This window comes from Sinohyriopsis cumingii, unplaced genomic scaffold (genome assembly GCF_028554795.1).
Source record: "Sinohyriopsis cumingii isolate HCF-2022 unplaced genomic scaffold, ASM2855479v2 utg002028l, whole genome shotgun sequence".
In the NCBI taxonomy this organism is placed as follows: domain Eukaryota; kingdom Metazoa; phylum Mollusca; class Bivalvia; order Unionida; family Unionidae; genus Sinohyriopsis; species Sinohyriopsis cumingii.
The window spans coordinates 366,054-386,130 of NW_028316110.1; the positions used below are offsets into that span (position 1 = coordinate 366,054).

General features: G+C 38.0%; 1 protein-coding gene across 2 annotated transcripts in view; it reads left to right on the top strand.

The window, feature by feature from the left end:
- Nucleotides 1–18,832, top strand: part of LOC149771214 (uncharacterized) — a 59,629-nt gene extending 40,797 nt beyond the window's left edge. For both annotated transcript variants that reach the window (XM_089948717.1, XM_089948718.1), the window contains exons 16-17: nt 11,652–12,716; nt 15,433–18,832. In XM_089948717.1, coding sequence (XP_089804843.1) covers nt 11,652–12,716; nt 15,433–16,109 — 1,742 coding nt within the window. In that variant the 3' untranslated portion in view covers nt 16,110–18,832. The remainder of the gene's footprint in view (nt 1–11,651; nt 12,717–15,432) is intronic.
- The last annotated feature ends 1,245 nt before the right edge of the window (nt 18,833–20,077 follow it).

A 20,077-nucleotide genomic window follows, 5' to 3' on the forward strand; every position in this document is an offset into this window, starting at 1 on the left:
TTCCGGCTCGTTTTCCTCCGATTAGTACTTCCAGCCGTGATATATCACTGAGAACACTACCAGGACAAGCGTTTTCAACCACACCGCTGTATCCTTTTCCTTTTTTGGTTTTGCACTTTTTACTTTCTCAAGGAATGCTTTGTAATCGGGATCACCACGACGTGGTATTTCGTCCTTGTGTATACTCGCTAAATACACTATTCTTGCCCAGTTCTCCGTCGAGGTTATTTTTTTCTTGTAACCTTCATTGATATGCTCATCTCGAAGGCTCTTAGGTAATGTTGTAACAACAAAATCAATTAATTCTTCATCGCTGTCGATGGCTCTAATTTTATCTATTGCGGACTTTTTAAGTACATTACGGGGTATATTTTCCCCTTTCTCTTTTTTTTCCTGTATTTCTTCCGGTATTTCTTCCGGTATTTCTTCTTCTGGTTCTCTTGCAGTAGCACCTGGTTCTTCTTCGTCGGCCATTGTAACATAAGGTTCTTGTGGGTCCATTATAGCGAGTGGTGGTGGCCTCCGTGTTGTAGCAGGAGGTGTTTCTAAAGATTCGGTCCGAGCCGCTATCTTTTCAAGTACGCCAAGCAGTGGCGCCTTTTTCTTTCTTTCTTCGTCAGGAATATCCCCGTATATCGCTGTTTTCACATCCCTAGTCGCTTTAGTTACCGGAGCAAAGAGTTGTTCACTTCCAACAGTAAAATCAGTTTGTAGTTGCTGCCGCGTTTGAAGTTGTTCTCGGACCCTGTCTCGTAACGGTATGAACTTTTTAAGCGCCGCTAGCCGCTCTCTGGCTAGCCGAGTAGTGAGTGATTCGCCTACCATTATTGCAATTGCTCCGCAATTTCTAATTTCCCGCCGAGTGTACCATCGGGGGCTCCACGGAGTTTTCGTCTATAATCCTTCTAATGTTTTTGATCTTACTAGAAATCTCCCGGCGTCGTTCATAAACACGTCCAAGTTTTTTTCGTATTATTTCAACGGCAGTAAATAGTCCAATGAATGCATTTACGTCATTGTGGTACAGGTTCTCATTAATCGTATGTTGTAATCGTTTTATAAAAAAGTACTCGCGGGCCAGGGTAAAACGCCCCCGTTTCGATTGTTCGTTAATAATCTCATAATCGGATAATATTCTTTCGCTGTTGAGAGCATCAGATAATTCAATTCCTTGATTTTTTAATTTTGAAATCTCGGTTAATATATTATTGATGTCTTCGATATTCATATTCTTATAAAACATCTTATTTTTAAATAAAAAAAAATTATTTTACAAAATGAACTCTGCGCAGTGTGTTAACATTCGATGAAACCGTAGGATAATTCGTTTTCTTTGAAACAGACAATTTATTGTAGCGTTCGCACTGTCATGGTGACTTCGTCACTCGCTGATATTTATATATGAAAATCGAATTCTGTGCCCAGTCTTTTTTGAGATCGCTGTTTGATATACTCGTTGTGCAACAAATCGTATTGAGGCGACACAAATGTCAAAGTATTCACCGGCTTCATTCATTGACCGAAATATTTTTTCTTCGTGCGTTATTGTATCAAACGATTTGACGCCCCTTGCTTGCTTTGAGCACTTACCAGTTTGGCCTTTTTTACTGTTTTCACTCTGAGAGATAGCTTGCAAATTACACAGTCTGTTATCTTGATAATTAGAATTAATGTGATCAATAACGAGACCGTCGTTGATCAATCCGTTAAACGCTTCATAGATTATTCTATGAACGTAATAGCTTTTTCCCCCTGCACCAAACCTCAAGTATCCGTGATTATTTACAGTACCAACCGGCTTCTTCAGTCTACGGTTTCTAACAACGCCGTCGCGAGATGCCTCGTAATTAGCGAGCACAGGGTGAGGTCTGAACTCTTGGTCCATTTGTATAATAATACTACTTGTCTAATTCATTATTTGGTTTAATTATAAATCTTTCAATGTAGTCTTGAGGAGTTTTGATGATTTTGTCCTTGACGGAGTCAGCGGTGGGGTCAATGACGGCATTTTTTATTCGTTTATCGTAATAACGTTTTAACTCTCTGTATCGCTTTCCGCCACAATTGATACACAACTGCGATTTTCCTCTTACACCAACGCGGCAAACCAAGCACGGGAGGGGACCAAGAGAACCATTACGAACGCTTTGTAAATGATACCCGCAGAATTCACCTCTACATGATTTATTGCACGGGGTTGACGACCCAATCATCAACCATTTGCAGTGATTCATTATACTATATTCTTTTATTTAAATACTTGTTTTAATTATATGGAGGAGTTCAAAAAATTAGCAGCAATTAAGCCCTGGAAAAATATTAGGTTTAATCTCGATAGAGTTCTCAAGGACGCACCAAAAGCGTTAATAAACGATAGAACCCTGTTGAATAAAATACGCGATTGTATCAATGAATTCAAGCGTGATGGTGCATCTCATAGTTGGTCAACATTTCGAATTGATGGCGTTGTTGATGCTACCATGAACGACAACCGCGCAGCAACGATAATATCACAACTTGACGGTAAAAAGTATTTCTTCAGAGTAAAATTCATTGTCCGGGTGGAATCAGGTAATTGGATCATACGTGATAAATTTGAACCGGTTTTCAGCGACAAGAAAACAGTCATTGTTAGCCGCGACTCCAAGCCAGGGCTGTTAACCGGAGTTGACAGACCATACTATGAACGAGCGTATCCTGAAACAGCAGTTGTCTATGGAATATACCCGTTAAATAAGAAACCTGATATCGGAAAACTAGCGCCGATGAAACAGTCAACGGGGATAAATTGTGTAGCAGAACGAGTAATAGAGCATTTTACAAATGCGTGTCGAGGAAACAAATTGACTGATTTACGACGTAGCAAAATCAACCAGTGGGAGGAGACAGTGCGCGAGCGAGGAGCATCCATCAGCGACATAGCGAGATTAGAAACGTCGTTAAGATTTCCAATAACCGTTACAACGATAACCGGTGAAGTATTACACGAATCAAAGTATAAATCAAAGGGAGCCCCAATTAAAATTATTGATCATAACGAACACGCGTGGACGCCCGCGATCACAATATTTCCACGGGATAGAACAGTAAAGTATATACCTGAAGAATTCCTGGGAGAGGACGGTTTTCTCGCGGAGAGGAAACTATTTGATGCTATTGCTTGTTTGTGTAAAAACGACCCTGTATCAGTGTGGTTACTTCGCAGCGCTGAAAACGATGCGGATACCTTTGATCAGTTTGTAAGACCAAATGGTGAATTATACCGCACTGAAGCGTTTCACAACAAGATGAAAAAAACCGCCATGGAATTTGAAGAGCATGATGAACAACTGCCAACAAATTGTTTTACGATTCCATCGGTTGCGGCTCATGTTGCAGCAAGGAAAAATGCGTGGAGTCCAACACGCAAGGAATTTCTACCGGATGTACAATCCAGTTGTTTGGAATACTATCACGGTGGACTATGGAACACTGAATACAACCGCGACGCTATGATTTCCGTTGATATGGTTGCCTGTTATCCAGCGAGTTTTCTCGGGTATGGATCCGCCGCTGAGTACTTTAAACGATTTGGACACCCCAGACATGAAATGACTCGTGTTGCTATTAATGGACCACTGCCTGATTTTGATTTAACCGGATTCGCTCGCATAGTATCATTTGAGTTCGCGGCAGGACTTCATCGCTGTTGCTATATTTGGATCGGTAGACACATGTCTGAAAAGAAGTGGCTGCCAATAGCGCTGCTACGGTATATGATTGATTGTAAAATGCTAATTTCGTTGATTGTCAGTGACGCGATTATATCATATCGGGCGCAGACTGAAGTCTGGTTACCAGAACCGGAGCGTCTAGATAGCATAATTGACGAGTCCAGAAAACACATTGATGCCGACGAGGAATATATCATCGAATGGTCCAAAAAGATATTCAACCAACGAAACAGAGAGGCAAAAGATCTCGGTAGAAAAATAATCGGTAAGTTTACACAAGGTGGAAAAAACCGCGACTACAAACGATATTGCTCACGGCTGATTATAGATAACGCAGAATATGATTTCGTAATCAAGGACGCAGTGGCGAAAAATAGATACGTGAACTGTAAAACAGCTTTCTTGTCCAATGGAACAAAGTTGGGTACAGTTGTTACTTACAGCGATGGAGACAGCCCAGCGTACCCGCATTTGAGGGCGTCTATGCTGGGTTACGCCGCTATCAATTTATTTTCGATGATAAATAGATTTCCCGACACCGCGGTTAGAGTAGCCGTTGATTCATTTTATATTAACGTAAAGTATAAGGGAAACATAGCCGAGTTTACTAGTTCGGACGAGAGTTGGGGCACATGGAGAATTAAAAAAGAAATACGACGCGATTATTCCCCGTCAGCGGATGTCACCGTTGAAAATAATTACTTACGCGGTGATAATCTATCAGAATGGTCTAATGCACCACCGTGTTCTGATCCAATTTGTAGACACAAAACTGTTTATTTAAGCGGCTGTGGCGGGTCAGGAAAGACGACTCGGGCAATTGAATTATTTCGAACGCGGGCAAGTATAATCGTGCTTACACCGACCCATAGACTAGCGCGAGAGATAAAACAACGAAATGTTGACGCCGTTACTTATCACAGCTTTTTTCGATACAGCGGCGGTGAGTGGACTCCTGATCGAATGGGTGAAAAATTTATTCCTGAGGTTATCATTTGGGATGAGATATGCACTGTTTCGTTAGATGTTTTACAAATGTTTCTTGATTGGTTGCTGCTCGCGAATACAGCGGTGATCATGTGTGGCGACCATGGCCAACCACCACCATTTGTCGGCGAGGGTCCACATGATTGGTTAAAGGGTTTTGTGGACTATTATGAAGAAACCGATACTGATTACCGAGCACTTGATGAACAACTGCGCGAGGTTAAAAAATTAATCAGATTACAGCCGGATAGAGTTCAATGTGAAATAATCCGCGAGGTGATTCCGGAAACGCCGTTAAATGAATTCTGGGAAACATGGAGACCAAACGACTTGATTGTAGCGAGTAGAAAGATAGTCAGAGACACACTTCAGCGGAAGTTGTTTACGTTGCATAAGGAAAAGTTTCCAACGCGCCCAGTGCCGTTATGTTATAGACCCGCGGACACACGGCGGCAGAACATTGAAGTTGAAATCCCGACCCCGACAGCGTCAGGGACAAAAAAACAAATTCTCGTGCTGAATGATATCGTGCTCGTTGATATCAGCGTCGTCGAGGACGCGCTACGTGCTGACAAATCCCCGTGGACGCTAGGATACGCAACGACAATACATTCCTAGCAGGGACTGACTATCACGGACACAATTGTTTGGATAGTTGATAATCGCATCGAATGGTCAAATTTAGTCTATCTTGCAGTGTCCCGAGTACGGAGGATAAATCAGCTTCGAAGAATTGTTATTGACGGAGTCAGTGACGGAGTCACCAACGACAACGACATCATCGACGCAAGCGTCATTGATAAAAAACTCTCGGGTTACCGCCAACAGGATAAAACAAACAGCGGCGTTTTGATATTGATGCCGAATTAATAATTGCGTTACGACAACAACAGAATAATCACTGCGCGAGTTGTAATTGTATAATGCGTTGGCGTTATTCGGATAAAGACGCTCGCCAATTTACCGTGGACAGGATCGATAACAGTCTCGGTCATGTCAAAACCAATGTGAGGTTGACCTGTCTTGAGTGCAATAGACGCAACGGCGCTAGTTAAGACCACGCGGGGGCAATTGAGTATCGTCAGGTATCACTTGTAGTTGCTCGCGTGTAAACCCCCGCTGCGGGGCAGTTGAATCCAGTCAAAAGATCGGTGGTCTATTAGTTGATCGTGTTATCGTTGATATGTTATGTGTGGTAACACTCCAAATAGGATCAGTAGCTCTTTTTTTACCGCCTTCAAGCTCTCCTGGTTCATACAGATATCTCACGGTAACATCGCCGAGAATCGGCTTGGAAACGCTATCTATTTTTGATCTTCCGGGTATATACTCGTATTTAATCGCGTCGCTGGGCTTCATGTTGATTGCTCGGGTAATCTCGTTATTTAACGCTGCAATTACGCCTGGCAACCTTTTGACCCATTCACGAGATCGTTTTTCTTGGATGAATTCCTTCGCGTATTGATATCCAAATAACCGTTCAGCAAGAGTCCGATTGAATCGTTCAACAATTGCCTGATCACGATGTAGCGCAGTATGACCTCGTCGTACCGCGACGCTATGATGTTTCAGCGTTGATAAAACAGCGCCGCGAAATTCACTACCAGGATCAACTTGTAATAGATTTGGCCAGCGCAGAGGACCTCTTCGATAAATCCGCTCAAACGCATCGGCTACTTCAGTTGCTGACTTTGTTTTTAACGGCTCCGCTTGTTTGTATCGACTCGCAACATCAACTACGGTTAGCGCGTATCTGTAACCGTTGTCATGCGGCAGAAATAGTATATCAGCCTGATGAACTTCATTAGGTACGCCGACATCAAAGCGCGAGAAGTTGATTTGTTTAGGCGGTGGTAGATAAATTTGCCATATAGCCTGTTTAAATAACCAATTAGCCGCAGTGGCCCTCGTTACTTTTGCAGCGCTTGCGAGTTTACCAATTGCGGCCTTCCCCCTCCAGTATCCTCTCGGAGAATAATAGATGGATTCCATGTTGTTATTAATTACCACCTCCAATCATTAATTTACCTTTCATAGCCGATTTTACCAACCATGAGGCCAATTTTTCCCTGAAGGATTTATCAGGAATAGCATTTAACGCGTGAATTAATTTTACGTCCGCAATGTGACGCTGTTGCAGATCGCTACTTTTGTAGTAAGCAACATCATGAGCATGACACGCCTTATCGATAGCGTTTATTGGATACTCACCGGGTTTGGGCTGATTTTGATCATCGAGTCTGATATCTAATCGTGTTCCGGGGCCACAGTAGCTATATCCTGGGAGGTGCTTTTCTCCTGGATACTTTGCCCACGGTGTTCCGGGGAGTTTTGATAACTTGGCTGCAATATCACCTCCTCGCTTTTTTTTAAAACATCTCCGGGTCTAATAGAAATAAATCTAAATTTCTTTATACCGCATTGTACACACTTACCAGTAAGGGCCGATCTGTTATTTCTTGTTGTAACGGTTGTCATATCATTTGTGCCAGTACGTACTCTACACTTCACACAATATAGATCCATAATTTATGTATAGAGATATGAATATAATTGACTTTTCAGCGACTAAAACAAGAGAACCAGTTAAGCATGTTGCAGCGTTACCAAACTCGATCCGGATGATTATCATCGGACCATCTGGATCCGGCAAGACGCAATTGTTACTCAATTTAATAATGAGATGGATGAAGTGGGATAAGTTGTATTTAATCGCCCCTAGCGTAGATGATCAACGATGCTACGAGGTGTTGAAAGATTTCAACGAGAATGCATCAGCGATCGCTGAAAAAAATGTTATTGAGTTTATTACAGATATCAATGATGCACCAGGTATCGATGATATTGATGGCGACGTTAACAATCTAGTCGTGTACGATGATGTTATGTTAGACAATCAAAAAAACCCAGCTAGGATATTTTCCAGAGGCAGGCATAAAAACACTGACGTGATATATGTCACTCAACGATACACTCAGATTCCAAAAGTAATCAGAGACAACTGTAATATTCTTGCTGTATTCAACGGCGTTGATACACACACGCTACGAAATATTTGGCAGACATGGTGCGGCGGTGACATGGACTTTAATATTTTTCGAAACTTTTTTAGTCATGCTCAGTCGACCCCACATGGATTCGTAACGATAAATTTACATGATCCTCGGACACGATATCGTATCGGACTTGACCAAATATTCGGTTAAATTGTGAGTAGCCTCTTAGCAGCAGAGGGGGCGATGACATCGACGCGGTCGTCGCGCTTTTTTACCGGACGCTGACGACGCTGGGGATCGGCGCGCAGAAGGTATTAATTAAACCAAATGACGTTTGGACGATCCCCCAGACGACGACGTCGTTTTGTTTTTACCAGGCGCTGACGACACCGGATCCGCTGAGTGCAGAAAGTATTAATTAAACCAAATGACGATTGGACAAAATGTCCGATTCGCCCCCTCTGCTGCTGGAATGTGCTTGGCGAAGTATACATTTTTATTTAACCGTTCCTATCGCAACATCTGTTTTTCGGTTTCACACACCTGTGTTATATTAGCAAGACATGAATGGTTGTTAAACTAAATTTGATGGGCACATTGTGCCCTGGAATAAGCATTATGGCGTATTTGGAACCTTCCATAAAGGAAGTTTTAAAAATGCATGTTTAAAACACAGGCAACGTAGAAAACCCAAAATGTCTGACTTGCGGCGTGGTTCATCACGTTTTTTTTAGCAAATACTGTCTGGGGATAATGACGATGACATTAATTTTGTAAGTTTTTATGTATATTGTATCTTTGGAGCTGGGACAGTAAGTGACGTTCAGCCCGAAAATGGTGTTAAATACAAGTCAAATTTACTTGTTGCATGGACAAAAATAGAAGGCATGAAGTTCAATCGGCCTTTGAGCGGTATTTCGAAATTATATGTAGAAAGGGCAGAATAATGAAAATAACTAAAATACAGGTAATTTAAGAGTAGAATGCAATTTGTATCAATCAATTTAGCACTGCGGATAATTTGCTACAAACATCCATATCAGGATTAAGATAAATTGAATAAATAATGATGAAAAATTAAATTAAGAAATAAATATATTTACTAAGATAAATCTGTACACACAAGCAGACTATGGCATAGATGGACCAAAAACCCTAATACAGCTTTATGGAGCAGATAAGAAAGATGGCATGGTAGTCAGTAAACTACTGATTCAAGAAAGGAATCGCAGATTATGTATCGTGAATCGTATAGATATGTTGCACAAGTGTATCGTTTCATCCCCAGTTTTTTTCACCAGTCCAAATTAGCTCAACTCAGTGAAGAAGTACAAACTCGTCTGTGGAAGGGTGCTGTCAGTTTTGTGCAAAGGACCAAAGGGATCAAACTCTACATTTCTTTTCCAAGATCGTTCTTGTATTGCGTAAAAATAGAAAGTTTTGGCTCATAATCGACATATACATGTTTAAAATATTTTGTTTTGGAAGAACTCTTGTTACAAATTATATATGTTCCTTTGACTGGACGGACGCCATCGAACTTCATAATTAATACCTACCCTTCCCCATCGTATTGTCAGAGAGAAATACCTCCAATTTTGTCTTAACCAAGAGTTATTACAAAGTCAAGCTCTTTTATTCGGCCCCGCCTTATACCCATAGCTTTTACCAGAGTGATAGGGATAACACCAGCCCACTTGAGATCTTAATATTCATAAAGATCCATCTCTTAATGGGTCGATACTAACTCGTCTTATTCTTATCTTCAACCTTGACCACTCGGATCATATATCTTCTCAGGATTTTGTATATTTGTGGAAGCATATCCTCACCAACTTTGGGAAGATTTAAGTTCTTCCAGACCGTACGAACAAAATCTTGCTCCTTGTAACGGGTCGAATGGTCGAACCCAAGTTGTCAGCTCGACTTTACCTCTCTGTCCTAGGAACTCTGAATGCGAGTATTTTATTAATTTTGCTAAGAAGACTTTACTTGCACTCACTCAACGTTCTGCTTCTAGCAAATTGGAGATCACATAAGGACACCTTATCTGCTCAGAATCACCTGGCTTCCAACTTTCACTACTGTCTGCTCTATCGGCTAAGTGGGGACAGATTTCTACCTTGAGGCCCAATTTAAACCCTAATCCATACTACTTTCTGTACATAAGCTCATCAAATTCGAGAGCTAAAATGGGTAGTTATTTTTAGGAATTTAGTAATACACGCTAGCGGCCCATCATTTAACTGACTAAGAAATGAAACCAGTGTTATTTGCCCTTCAGTGTTTTCTAAGCTTCTTGAAGTGTCTTTGTGTTATTGCTGCTTCTGACAACACGTCAGTAGTACCGTACTTCTGGTGTCATGGCTGTACACATGCATGGAAATCTAAATTTTCTTCCGATGGGCAGGTTTGAAGGAGATAATTCTCAAACTCCGCCATGTTCCTTGTAAAAGGAATTTTCCGGTAGACAGTCTGTCCAGAAAGGGTCGCGTACGATCCTTCGGAATAGCCTGTAAACCAGAAGATGCCAGAGTCACTCTTCCAACTGTTGGGAGACGGTTAGTGGATTTGTTGGTTGTAATCTGACGTATTGATGACACTACGATAATGAACTACTAGTTCCGTCTTTATGTCTCTCCTCTACCAGATCAAAAAGAATGGGCTGTGGACGCGTATCGTCTAAAGTGACATCGTGTTTACGTCTTTAAACCCACTGAACAGAACTAGAACAATTTCCTATAATCATACTGGAAATTATATCTCAATTCAATGCAGATTATGCGGGTTCGCCACAGTCATTCTTGCTAAAAATATAAATGTTTGAAAAATGAATAATCAAAATCCACTCAACATCATTTGACCAAATTTCACTAAACCAGCGAAAGAATTTAAAGGCTCTAAGACGAATAATCCTTTTAATGAGGCAATAGAACACGTCTCTAATCCAAGAAATTGATCTTCAATGCCAAAACAATGACTTATAGTAACCCCAGAAAATAAATGATTTCAAAACAATGTTGTAAATGGAACGGAACAAACTCATAATACACTAAAATCTAAAACAATCATGTTCACTACAGTCTAAACAATTTGCCAAAATAATTACTTAAATGAAAAGGTTATCTGACACAAAGCTATTGGAGTAATGGATATGATTTTCTGATGAAATAATTTGCAAAGTGCAAAGTACGGATTGAACGTCATTCATAAATATGTCACTTCTGGGTTTGAGAATATGCAGACAGTATGTTTCAGCGGCCGTATGGAACGAGGTCCTTAAATATTGTTAAATCAGATCTTATGGCGATAAAGAGCTATGCATGTATAGATTTGTCCTCTTTTAGCGGAAAGATTACGGGGGAAATTTACCGAGGAGAGGGGGTGGGGGCAGACGTGGAAAACTTCTTCATTTATGAATGCCAATTTCAAGCAATCATCTTTAGCTCATAAATTTCAGAAGTTATATCCTTATGGGGGGGAGGTACCTGACCTTTGTTATTGCGAGTTTAAAGATACAAGAAAGAATAAAACATATGTTGAAACAATAGGACTCCTTAGTCTAATCCAAAAAAACAGGACCCCTTTGCTGATCCACATATATATGTGGAAACAATATTACACATTGCATAATCCCAATTAAGACCCATTTGTGTAATCCACAAAGTGAAAATCAAATTTAACAAAATCATGAATATTTATTCCCATGAGAATAAATGAATTCAGTATAGTTCCCCATTAATTTACAAATTAAATATATACTTTTTAATTTGGCTGTATTGTAGCTTGATGTAAAGTCTATATTTTCATCATTTGTTGTTATTTAGTTCTTTTCGTTCAGTTTACATACAAAAAAAGAAGAAAGGGTAGGTAGATTCGAGAAAATATAATAAGTATATTTCATGCAGCAAATGCAATATTCCATTGTTATAACTAATTGGTCTCTTCATTTCAGATCTGCAAGATGGTGAGTTTTTAGAGGCAATCAGAAATAATCATCAGAAGGTAGAAGAAATGTTAAGGAATAAAATATTTCCAAAACAAGGTATTATGAGGGTTGCCATGAAACAAAGTGGATTTACCAAGGGTGTCCAGCTAGCCCTGAGTGCAATGTCGAAGCAGCTCAGGGAGTTTATTTCCCAGGCTGCAGGCGTCTGGTGTGGATATAAAATAGACGATCCTTATACACCAGTCTTTGTGGTCACTCTTCAGGACCAGAAATGTATATTTATGAAGAAAGAGATCCCAGAACCTTTTATTGATTACGACATTATCGTTCGACATAAGTATGTACCTAACGATGAAGAAAGAAATATTGTTGAATTGTATGGTGACAAGCATGTCAGATCAGAAGATATAGCTTTTGCGAACCACTGTATAGCAACACACACAGAACAACTTATGAGAGAACATAGCAATCTGAGTATAATTAAATCATGCCCAGTTAAAGCACGTAATTACTTGAAAAGAGAATTGAAGGTAGTAGAGGACATGTGCATAGTTTTCTATGTTCCTGTGAAGGGTATCATACCAGTTGGGGAAAGAGAATTTCCAAAAGATATTGATGGAATAGTTACTGATGTCAGAGAAGGAGAGTTTTTATTATTTGGAGGCCACAACGCAATGGTATACCACCCAAAACTACGTATAGGTTGCTGTATAACAACAGGAGACAAAATTGGGAGTTTGGGTGGATTTGTAGACCTCCCTAATGAAAAGGTCGGTTGCCTGACAGCTGCTCATGTTGTTTTAACAGAAGATGATATTAAGACCTACATTACAAAGGGAGACGAAGAAAAGAGGAATGTGAACTATTGCCTTGCACAAGGTTCACCACCAATAGAAATTCACCAACCACAACCAATACCAGGTTATAAACCTTTTGGGAGAGTACACACTTTAGCATTGGAAGAGGGAAACATTTATACTCCCTCTGTTGATGCAGCTCTAATACAGATTACTGACGAAGATAGGATACCAGAAGCGGGAAATTTTCCTGATGGTGATTTCGAAAGATTAGGTAATGATATAACATTATAATGTATTTTTGAATCATCAGCAGTATTCACTGCTAGACAATCTGATTCACAATCTTTCTGAAAATATAATGAAATAACTTATATTTTCTACATACGTTTTTTCAATTCATTTTACTAGCTTTTCTCGTTTCTCAACACAAACACTATCATCACAAGCACTAGTAATGTATAATATTTGATACATTAAAGATGAACTAAGACTAGCTGATCTGAATAGTCATGATATTATTTTGTAGTGATGGATTGCAATCCATGTGTAAAATTAACTTGCTTATTAGTCTCGTTCGACTAGGCTTTAGCTCGACTCCAATGGATCAATGCTTTTGGAGTCCGAGAAATATCTGTATAAATGATTTCAACTGATAGGTGCTGCTCGTGCTTTAGGGTCAAATGCTGCAAGTTGACAGCATCTTGTGACAAATTAGGACGAAATAAAAATAATCAAATACGATGTTTTTACTGGTTCCACCTTTTTTTAATCAAAATACAAATATTGCATAATGACGCATGTGTATTTGTTTACAAGAAAGATATGGTACCGAAATGAAATAATAGTAGGACAATCTACATACTAGTCACAATATTCTGTTAAAAATGGTTGTTTATAAATCAAATATCTATAATACATCTTCTTTAACTCTGTACTTATGGGTGTTCTCTTAGTTTAGGATCCAGTGAATATATAGTTATCAGATCTTTGACCTGTGTATATCTTTTAATCAATGAAGACAGTTTGCCTGATATATATATATATATATATATATATATATATATATATATATATATATATATATATATATATATATATATATATATATATATATATATTCAGCTCACCTTGTGGATGATACGATTGGTTAAAGACACGTAATACACACAATCATGAAATCATTTTCATTCAATTATTAGCATTTGTGTGCATGTGCGTAGCCTTGTGATGGTTATGACGTACGACGAACATGGATAAAAGTTTGGACAAATTTTGAATAGGCCAATATATCAAGGAATCTATGTACCTTTTGCATAAGTATTATTTAATCATCCATCCATCAAGTGCTCCTTGAATCTCTTTATTCAAGAATTTGTTTAAATGTATTTCTCTATTATTGATGACTAATTCCTTAATGTCAGTCTCTTCATTCAAGAGTCAGTTTTGGAGTTTTGATCTGTTACTATCCGATCATCCTTTATTCAAGAGTTCATTTTCAAGGTTTTGTATTGGTACTTATCCATTCATCTTTCCATTAAGTTGCCATCCGTTCCTTCATTCAAGAGTTATTCTGAATGTTTTGCTCTAGTACTAATAAATCATCCCTTGAAAAATCTCTCTATCAATTCCTTGATTCAATCGTTGGTTGTAATGGTTTGTTTTAGCAATATCCATTTATCCATTCACCAAAATTCCCTATCAATTCCTTCATTCAAGAATTGGATTAAAGCGTTTGTTCTAGCACTGTCCAATCCTTTCTTTATCAAGCTAGTTATCAATCCCTTTATTCAAGAGCTGGGTTGAACGACGTTGCCTATAACCATTGAATTATTCCTCCATTTATGTTTTGAGGGTTTTTCCTGCAGTACCATTAGTTTATCCCTGCACCAAACTATCCATCAATCACTTAATTCAATCTTTAGTTTAAAGGTTTTGTTCTAGATCTGCCGGTTATTCCTGCATCAAAGTTTTTATCAATCACTTCATCCAAGCGTATGTAGCTTTTCTTCTAGTGCTAACCGGTTATCCCACACTCAAACTCAATCCATTTCTTCAAGATTTAGCTTGAAGATTTTATTCTACTACCATCGAATCACACCATTTTAACGTTTTTCATCAATCCTTCTATTCCGAGGTTGTTTTGAAGGATTTGTTCTAGTACTATCAAATGATCCATTCATTAAGCTCTCAATCAGTCCGTTCATTCCATGCAAGGGTCTATGTGAAAGTCCCTTCATTCCAAAGTTCTTTTGTAGGTATTTTGTTAGTTCTATGATCTCTTCATCTGGGTCGCCATCAGTCCTTTCATTGAAGGGTTGATTTAAATGGATCATCATTCAAATGTGTTTTAGCAGATTTGAATCTAGCACTATTCAATGATCCCTTCATCAAGTTCGACAATGATTAAGCTTGCCAATAATTCCGTTATTCAAGAATTATATTGCAGGTTTGATTCTAGCATTACTCAATCGTCCATACACTAAGTTTTCCATCAATCTCTTCATTCAAGAGTTGACTTGAAGTTTTTGTTTTATTCCAGTTCAAATATTCTTTAAATGTGCTCTTCAGCAATGCCTTAATTCATTTCAGCGTTTGTTCTGGTGTTGTCCAATCAATAAATCAATAACCGTCATTCAGTAGTTGGTCTGAGGAAATATACGCTTATGACTGCTATTGGACTTTAACGTCTGTCGAAATTATTGCATAATATTTTAAAAGAAATATAATAATACCTAGGCTAAGAATAAATTAATTATTTGCACTTCATGTAGGGACAGAAATTAAATACCTTTTGAATGGGACATATTTGAATGATGGAACATGTTTTGTATTGTTTTCATCACAACTTGAAGTCAGGCGAAATTTGTCAAAAGTAAGCAATATGACACAAAATAAAAGGGGCAATTGTACTCCAATTTATTTTTAAAATCTGACACGAAAGGTTGGTTATTTGCTGACTAAGTTATCATTTGTCTTATATATTATAGGCTTTACAAAGGAAGATCCCATCCTCTTCACTAGTGGGGAGATTCTGGATGTCATAGAGACTTCTCAAAAGGAATCATTGGTGATGAAATTCGGATGCTCTACGGGCATAACACAAGGACTTTTGAGATGTAATGAGGGTTCTGTTCGACCGGTGGATGTGTGTGGAAACTATTGTTTTCAGGTCATGTTTAAACAGTTGGAAGTACAAACGAGTGATTTTGCAGAAGAGGGTGACTCCGGAGCTTTGGTTTTCCTTTGTGTCGGTAGAAATGTTCGAAATTTACGTGCAGTTGGGATGGTTATTGGTGGAACGTCTACGGGATGCTCATGTTTTATCACGCCTATTAAAGCTATCTTTGAAAAGCTTGGAGTAGATAATAACAGGTTCAAAATGTTTCCTGCCAGGCAACTGTCACTATTTGAACATATCGACATTCAAACACGTGCACTTTCCGAGCACCATGAAATCTTAAACCAGCTATCGCAGAAAATTGACACCGTAGAACAAACGTTCAGTAGAATGGATACCTTAGAAGAAAAAGTGAATTCTCTGGAAGAAAAGATGAACCGACTAGACCAGAATATGAAGGAAGGCTTTAGTAACACTGCTAATAATGTAAATGAAAGTTTCAAGAATATACAGGATATATTGAAGCAAATGATCAACAGACCCTAAAATCGCAATTTATTTGGTCAACATATTTTAGAACATTTTCTTTTTCAAGACAAATTGTGACCCACTGCTCATTAGCTGCTGCAACAATGTCGGACTTCATCAGTGAATTATGGTAGTCAAGAATACCTAAGTATGAATATTTATAGCTTGTCCTTAGCTTGATCCCGGTACTCTTTATGGTTTGAATAACCCTTTAGTAACGCCAGTCTAATTTAGTTTAATAATAACAATTATCCTTTATTTGTTTTTAAGACTTCTTATCTGAATATACTTTCTGAGATAGCCTGGGTGGCTCATGTACTCTTTGTTGTTCCATATGAACACACTACTTTAAGTGTATGTCGTTGGCATTCTGGTCAGTCGTATGACATAAATTTTGCAATGTTCAAAATAACCATATGAACAACCGTATCTAAGTCTCAGTAACGTGCGGAAATGTGTCTGGGAGAAATTAGCAACATAAATTTCCTATCTTGATTTAAGAAGAATAAGAATCTCACATTGTGTGAAATATACATGTATGAGGTACAATGTTTAAAAGATGTATTTGTTTTCGTGTGGACCAGATACTATATCCTTCTTACCGATTTCATCCAGGCAGAGCTTCAAGTAAGTGCAATTCATGGTGATATACTTTACACGAATCTGCTATACTATGTTAATACTGTGTGATTTTGGTCTGATTCTTCAAGTAGCCATTTGTAGGATTAACATCAGCTCTTTTCATTTTATTCGAAACTAATACATCATGTATATATGGGTAAAGCAGAGCACGCCGAGTGCACTTGCAGCATGTATACAGGTTTGGCAAATGGTTTTCCTACCGATTACTAATATAGTTACCATTATCATCGCAAAATATTCATTGGAATGAGCATGATTTTAGATTTGTAATTACGTGTTTAGTTTTGGATTCTTCTTGATATCTGTCAACTGTTCCACAAATTTATAGGATTCTAGTTTTCTCTGTCACTTCACTTCAGGAACAGGGGCCCCGAGTGGCCGAGTGGTCTAAAGCGCTCACCTTTATGAATCACAGCCATCTCACCTCTGTCTGCGTGAGTTAGAGTCTCAATCTCGGCTAACGTTGGTACGTGAGAAAGCCTGCAAATAGCTTCTCATGGGTCGGTGGTTCTTCCCGGGGTTTTCCAGGGTTCTTCCTCCACAAATTATACTGGCCACCATGTGTAGCCTATCTTGTGCTGAAAAAATGGCGTTAAACCCTACAACGACAACAACAACAACAAAAACAATACTTCAGGAACATGTCTGGTACTGAGTGTTTGAGATGCATTTTAGACGTTACCAAAAAATGGTAATGATAATGGCATTGTTCAAAACGTGGCTGAATGAATTAGCAATACTCTGTTACTATTATTTTGTCAAAACAGTAATATGAACACTGTCTAATTCTAATATGCAATTTAAATAAATGACTTCTCGAAAAATTACATCTGAACACAACATTAAATACTTCTGCAAACTGAAAACAAAATGAGAAAAGGAACAGGAATGAACATTCGAAACAGTATTCCTCATTATATAATTCACCACGACTCTATTACGACTCAGTAAGTTCCTGCTTGATCTATTTCGCAATACCTACCCACCTGACTTACGTCAAAATACAACCCTACCTGAATAATGTCGCAATACACAACCATTCATTCGGAAATTTGTCCAAACTGCAAATAAATTCATTATTAAGAGTGTATGTATGCATGTATGTATGCATGTATGTATGTATGTATGTATGTATGTATGTATGTATGTATGTATGTATGTATGTATGTATGTATGTAAATACTATGTATGTATGTATGTGTATCTCTCTCTCTCTCTCTCTCTCTCTATATATATATATAGATATATATATATATATATATATATATATATATATATATATATATATATATATATATATATATATATATCAAGATAGATAGATATATAAAGAAGGTACAAGACAACAAAGAATGTTGCTGATGCGCGATATCTTTAAAACATCAAGACATTAACATTACTAAACTTGGAATTGTGTTTGTTTTTAAGCGAACTGCCTTTCTTCACACAGAAGCTTACGTTTGTGAGATGCACATTCGAGTCAGTTATGGCATCTCAATCGGTAATACCATTTATCTATCAAGAAGTAGACAAACATTATCTGGCTATTTTCGTTTAAACAAAGTTGTCTAGACGTCTGGGAAAATATCAAGCAGAGATTCTAGTTCGAATTCCCTCGCTGGTATCGGTCATGAGAGTGTCCCATCTAATATAATAGATATGTAGGTAAGGGCAAGACGATTTATTGACAACATGGATAATTTCAACTTGCGGACGAAAGAATCCACCAGCCAGGGGAAACATTGATAATGTATCTGATAGCTTATAAGCATATTTAATTTGCATTGTTTTTTGTTTTAATAATGATTTTATGTTATGTTTACCTGTATTTTGTACTTGAAAATTGACTTAGACCCGATTAATGGTGTACCTGACCAGTGACATTTATTTGGTAAACAAATTAATACATGGCTAATAGTTCCAATGATTTGTATTAAATCTTCAGATCATTATTTTAATTTTAAGCATGTTTACATTAATTTATTGCACTATACATACTCGGTGCAGGTCCAATCACTGCAAACAATGATTATAACATTCACAAGTGTGATAGTTTGTTACATCTTCTTGATAACATCAATAAATCATTTTACTCTGAATGTGATTCATGACTTTTGTACCGGCTTACCATCTTTCTTGTAAAATAAATCTGTCCATACTGACAGATGTCAGACCATAGTCTTTGATTACATTTGATATAACCCTAACAATTATTACCGATCGTAAATTTACGTTTCTTATGTACAAAGTAAACAATTGAAGCTTCTGTTCAAGATACTCTATTTCTGTTCAGGTGACGCCATTTGGCCGTCAATATAAATAATTACGGAAGAAACGTATTCAAAGTTGAAGATCTTTATCGATTATTAATAATCTCAGTTGATGCGCCAGAAATTTCGAGATCTTCATAGAATTTTTGTTGATGCCTTTCACAAGAGCGTCCCCAAGTAATAACTATCTCTTCTCTGGTAGACTTGGGTGCCCTAGGAATATTACTGTCGTTGTTTTCTCTCTCCCTGTTTGTTTGTACACTGTTTCGTTTTGATTCCTTTATCTTTTCGATACCAGACATCCTTTGCATTTACCAGTTTGCAACTCACACGAGCTGTAGATTTCGCAAGAACACGGTCGAGGGATTACTTGTGACGTTAGCGTAACTATGTTGATCGTGTTTATGTTGATCGACGATAATAGGTGGTAACTGTTAGGTTCTCTGCAGCTGCTTCCATAGAAGTCTCTTTTCTTCATTTTAATACGATGATATATGAGAATCATTGACCTACCATTCAGTGACGATGTTTGGAAAGAGCGACAGTTAATTATAGCTATCAGATTGGACACTGATGTTCCTGGGACTGGGTTATTCCTCCAGTTACAGGTAGTTGTTTTACAGCAGTTAGTAAAGGAACAGCAATGTGTTTGGACTAAGCGGTGTTCAAAATTAGAGTGCTTCAAATCTAGACTGCAGAATATATGTTTTCTATTCAGCAGAAAATCGTAATGCTTTACTTGATTTGTTAACTGCTAATGTACACTTATTCTCATTACATATGACCACGTTCATGTAGGTGGGTCCACAATATTTATCACCTTCAGGTTTATTATAAAAAAAATTTTTTTAAATATCTCCGGAAGAGCATTCTGAAAAAGGGTTATTATTACTTGAAGTACATGATATAAAAAAATAGAAAAATATCTCCGGAAGAGCATTCTGAAAAAAGAGTTATTATTACTTGAAGTGCATGATATAAACAGAAGACTAGGCTAGGTGGAATTTTTTGAAAAATATTGTATCTATATTTCTTTGCTGATTTAAATAAACATAAGGTATGGTACAGAAAGTC